This window comes from Camelina sativa, chromosome 17 (genome assembly GCF_000633955.1).
Source record: "Camelina sativa cultivar DH55 chromosome 17, Cs, whole genome shotgun sequence".
NCBI lineage: Eukaryota > Viridiplantae > Streptophyta > Magnoliopsida > Brassicales > Brassicaceae > Camelina > Camelina sativa.
Window position 1 is genome coordinate 1,318,721 of NC_025701.1, and position 5,210 is coordinate 1,323,930.

General features: G+C 36.5%; 2 protein-coding genes across 2 annotated transcripts in view; both read right to left on the bottom strand.

The window, feature by feature from the left end:
* Positions 1,602-3,997, bottom strand: LOC104754509 (prohibitin-2, mitochondrial). The gene is made up of 6 exons (XM_010476716.2): positions 3,893-3,997; positions 3,246-3,419; positions 3,040-3,156; positions 2,410-2,580; positions 2,115-2,327; positions 1,602-2,021 (listed from the first exon to the last, which is right to left on the bottom strand). The coding sequence occupies exons 2-6, from the start codon at positions 3,414-3,416 to the stop codon at positions 1,827-1,829; spliced, it is 867 nt and encodes a 288-aa protein (XP_010475018.1). The 5' UTR covers positions 3,417-3,419; positions 3,893-3,997; the 3' UTR covers positions 1,602-1,826.
* Positions 5,005-5,210, bottom strand: part of LOC104759062 (prohibitin-2, mitochondrial-like) — a 2,267-nt gene continuing 2,061 nt past the window's right edge. The window contains exon 5 of the mRNA XM_010482033.2: positions 5,005-5,137. Coding sequence (XP_010480335.1) covers positions 5,005-5,137 — 133 coding nt within the window. The remainder of the gene's footprint in view (positions 5,138-5,210) is intronic.

Below are 5,210 nucleotides of genomic sequence, written 5' to 3' on the forward strand. Positions count from 1 at the left end.
TATTTAAGAATTTATATATATAGAGGATTTGGGAAAGCATATTGGCTTTGGTGGGGGGGTCAACGAAGGTTGTGTAAAAATGTATTCTCATGAAATCGGAAGCCACGTCACCGTATCCAAAATAAAGATCTATGTATAACCTATACTTATGATTATGATTAATTCTTTAATGTTGAGTGTAAATCATCCAAATATTAAAAGATATACTATTTAACTTAGGAGTGAAAGATAAATTTTAAACTCATTGTCGGAACTCAAATGCGACAACTCAATTTAATATAATTGTTATCATCTTAACGAAATGTCATTTTTTGACCTGTTGTAATTCAGAAAAATTGTAGCAATTTATAAATCAATGACTTGCACGATATATAGTTTATTTTAAAGTAAATGATGACGAAGACATAGCAAGAGGCTGATGTCAATAGATTTCTTTATTTGCTTAATAAAAACGTATGCCATTAGTTAAAATTGTCTTCGTATGGTTACGTTTTTGTGGATAAAGGCAAATCATTTGTATGGACCATTTAGATTTTTAGATCATCTCTATTACGTCATGACGATGACTTGTTTTCTCTAACATTAAGTTATCAATTTGTATTTTATATTCTCGTTGAAACATGAAACTATAATCGTTTCTTTTCCAACAAGATACATAACATTAATCCCTCGTTTAGGATTGGTTTAACTTGCGATCTGTATCGGAAAATCGTACGTCACGAACCCCACAGATGACGTATCATCTTTGTGGAAGAATCAAACAACTACTCCTTTCGTCAAAAGAAAACAGCTGAGAGTGAGAAGTTGGGGGAAAAAAATGACAAAAGATGGAGGAGGAGAGGACCCTCACCGTGACAAAACGACATGACGTCTCCCTTTAACTTTACGAAACAGCAAGTTGTTCCTTTCCGTTCCCTCTTTAATTAAATTTACAGATGACGGAATCCACTGTATATTACTCGAAAACATTTGAGTAGCCTTTTAAATTAATTTATTGGTTAACGGTCAGCACTCGTCTCCAGCTAGGTTTTGATAATACATGACATCATAAAAAGCAGTCGTCGGTTATATACAAATATAGCCACCGATAGAATGAAATGAATACTAAGTCAAAAAAATAAAATTTTGACGTCACCGGAAAATTCGCCGGAGTTTCGTCACCCCCATAAAAAATCCTAACCGGTAAAATAGAAAGAAAAAAGACGTCTCTATCATGGTGGCGCCGGCAAAGCGTCATCAAATACAAAGGGTCCATGTTGCTATGCTCATACAAAATCTTATAATACGTGTGCAATAACATTATTTTATGTTTTTCTCATCAATACAAATCCCTTATAGGTCTAGATAACGTTAGGAACTCTAGTGGAGAAAAGGAAAAAATTGAATAGCAAGTTAACAACAAAGAACTTAACGAAAAATAATAATATTTTTAAAGTTGTAAGGGATTGGTATGCATCTTACTTCATATCCCGAATAGTTATATAACCATGTCGTATGTCCCATATAACTAAAGAACTATTGACAATTAGGCATAGATAAGATCATATGAATATGAATTTTTTATTATGTTGAAATTTGACTTCATCAATTCTCCGGGTAAATATCCAAACGATAAGTTTCACTGAACATGATGATGAATAATACTGACCAAAGCCAAACCAAACCGAGTTGCAATATGTCCGCTTAAAAGACTATTTTCAAAATCTATCGAGAGAGAGAGAGAGACGGGGTCATTTGGTCAATCACCGAACCGGTTGTTTACGTCCAAGGCGGAGACTTTTTTTTAGAGAAAAAAACTGAAGAAAAACTTACTCTTTCCTTCTCTTTTACTTCTTAGCGATAGGCTCCAAGTTCATCTCTTGGAGGTTGAGCAACAGATCGTTGGAGCTCAGGTAAACCTTGTTTGCAGATTGAGCAATGGTCTGAGCAATCTCTCTTGCAGCTTCAATCTTTCTCAGAGTGATGAATGCCTGATTGTTTGCAATTGCTTGTCCGATCAGCTGAGCACTTTTAGCTTCTCCCTGCACAGATGTAATTAAAAGACCTAATGCTTTAGGGCGATACCTATAATCTCCAAGTCATTAGATCTGCAACAGACATCTACAATCCTATACCTGGGCACGGATAACCGCACTTCTCCTGTCTTGCTCGGCTTTCTCCACAATGAACTTAGCCCGTTCAGCTTCTTGAGCAGCGACTTGTTTTGCCTCGATTGCTGCGGTGAACTCCTTGCCAAACGTGAGGGTCGTGATGGAGACATCATCAAGAGCAATGTCGAAGTTGGAAGCTCGCTCTGTCAGAATCTTGCGTATCTCTCTGCTCACAGCCTAAAGGAGAGTAATCACAGACCACCATAAGAAACAAAAAGAGCACGAAAAGCTTGTGGAAGACGAATGTTGAGATACCTACTTCTCTCTGTGTTATGAGCTGGCTTGCATTGTACTGAGCTACCACTGCTTTTAGGGTTTCATGGATGATGGAAGGAAGAACCCTTTCACTGTAATTCTCGCCAAGGCTTCGGTAAATCTTTGGCAAACGATCACCCATAGGACGTGTGAGCACCCTCAGTCCAATTTTCACCTGTGCAACAACCAAGAAAAATTTCAGAAACACAGAACCACCCTTAAAGAAAAAAAACAGAGACTTCATTCAACTTGTTCCACCTAAATTTAATCTCATCCTAAAACAATCTTCATTAGATGTCTTGTTTCATAGTCAGAAACTAAAGCCGGAAACACACAAAAGGAAACTAAGATGATATCTAGTCAAAGTTTTCTCCATTTCTTTTTCAATCAATTATCCATCTACAGTAATCATGTAATATCCTAACAGCGAAAGTGAAATATAATCTGCAACTCCATAGAGATAAATCACATCCCAACTTAAGAGCATGGTCTTATTACTGATATAGGGATCTTAACAGAACTTAAAAAGAAGGAAGGTCTTCATATTCATCAACAACATATGAAGTTAGAGCATAGGCTGGATAATAGTACAAGCACACAGAAAAAAAAAAAGGCACTAGAATCCATAACGCACCATCTGAAGGTCATGACTCCCAGTGGTGCTCTCAACAAGGTAAGGTCGTGCACGAACGTCATAGATGATTGGCCTTTCAAACCATGGCAACATAAAATGTGTGCCTTCCGGGTATACCTGAAACCACAAAAGTCATGCTTTGGAAAATAACAACTCAAAGACGCAGATCCAAAAGTAACTATGGGGTAGTTGGAGAAACACAAAACCTTTTCCTTGACACCAGTTAATCGGTTGAACATGACAGCACGGTGTCCTCCATCAACATTGTAGAGACTGTTAGTAAGGGCATAGACACCAAGCCCACCAATAACGCTGACCTTGAGAAGGGCAGAGAGAGCAGGTGATCCAGGAATCTTGGGAACTTTGTTGAAACTCATTTCCTAAGAACCAAACAAAAAGAAAAAAGTAGCAATTAAAAACCTCAATATACGACGAAGATCCAAAAGACTTAACACCGCCATAAGAAATCACACACATAGAAAAATCAATGCACAAGCCTCCAATTCAAAAGAGAAAATACAGAACTGGTGTTACTAAGAGAATCGATGGACATGAAAACAAGTGGAGAAAAACACGAATTCGTAAAGATCGCACAAACTGAAATCATCTGTAACAGATCCAGCCACTGAACATTATCAAATCGATTCAGTATCAATAGATCGGGGAATATAAACTTAAAACAAGAAGAGACAAGTTATAGCTTTCACCAAACCGATAAAATTACGCAAAGGACTATCAAACTGAACGACGATCAGGCACTGCGTGACTTTTATCGGCAACCAAACAGAGCATACCAATAAATACTGTGTAAATTCCGACGAACAAGTGGAGAGAGAGAGAGAGAGAGATGAACCTTAGCTCAGCTGTTAATCACCGGCGATGCTAGGGTTTAGGAAAGATCACGATCGGAGCTGCCGACGAATCTTATTAGGGTTTTAGAAATGATAATGGCGAACTATCTTCTAGTATGTTCCTGCTGAATTGCTCAGGCCCAATAACTATAATATGCTTTATTAAGCCCATTATGTATTTTCTAAAGAGGTCCATTATGTTATGTAGTCATGTATCTTCTAGTATGTTCCTGCTGAATTGCTCAGGCCCGTTAATTATAATATGCTTTATTAAGCCCATTATGTGTTTTTCAAAGAGGCCCATTATTTCATTTAGTAAATTTTTAAAAGTCCATGTTTTCTTTATTCGTCAGCAAGTGTGTTAGAGAGTTTTGACTTGTATAAGACAGATGCACAAGTGTGTTTGTTTAAGTTTTCCTGGCTACTTTTATAATTTAATGGCAACTAAGTTATGATTTAGTATCAAAGAGTGTGTGTTACAATATAATTAAACAACTCTTTCAACAATCTATTATCATTACTAATTTATACTGCCGGTCAAATTTAAATAAGTGAATCGAATAAAGTAGTTCTATGGTCCATATATGTATATATGTGTAGAGTTTAGTAATCGCATGTGACGCGTTGGCTACTTTTTCGGATCTGATGCATCAATTAATATTTACAGTTTAATCGTCTCACTGATTGACTTTTAAATTTTAAGTAGTTTAGTGTTTTAGAAGTCTATCGTTAATAAAACTACCGTCCTTCGATCCAATATCTTCACGTAGCTAGTGTTCAAAAAGTGATGAAGACCAATTGTATTTGTTTAGTTAAGACTTGATACATTACATGTGAACCGAATATCTATGTTGGTTAAATAGAATTTTAAGTATACACAATAATAAATTGTTATTAGTTTTGCATATATTGGCCAAGAAAGCTATCCACATAATGTTCACTTCGACAGGCACACAACTGACGACAACTATAGACGAGAATATATAATAAGTAAAAAAAATCTCACATTTTATTTCATTGATCTGAATTAACAAATTTCATATTTCGTACTCCAAATCGCAGGATAAATTCAATATATATCAAAAGAAAAACAATTCATTGCTATATTCAAATTTCAAAAGAGAAATTTCAAACATAAGACAACAAGTCCAAGACCAAACCCTAGTCCGACTTTCTTCTCCCCGGAGCCTGACTTTTCCGATGGCGAGGCTGCCGCCTTTTTAGTGGTGGTGTCATCCGAAACCTCACTGGATGTAGATTTTTTAGGGGCAGGAGCAATCGGCGAAAGCTTGTGCTCTCCGAACATCTCACCCGGCAATA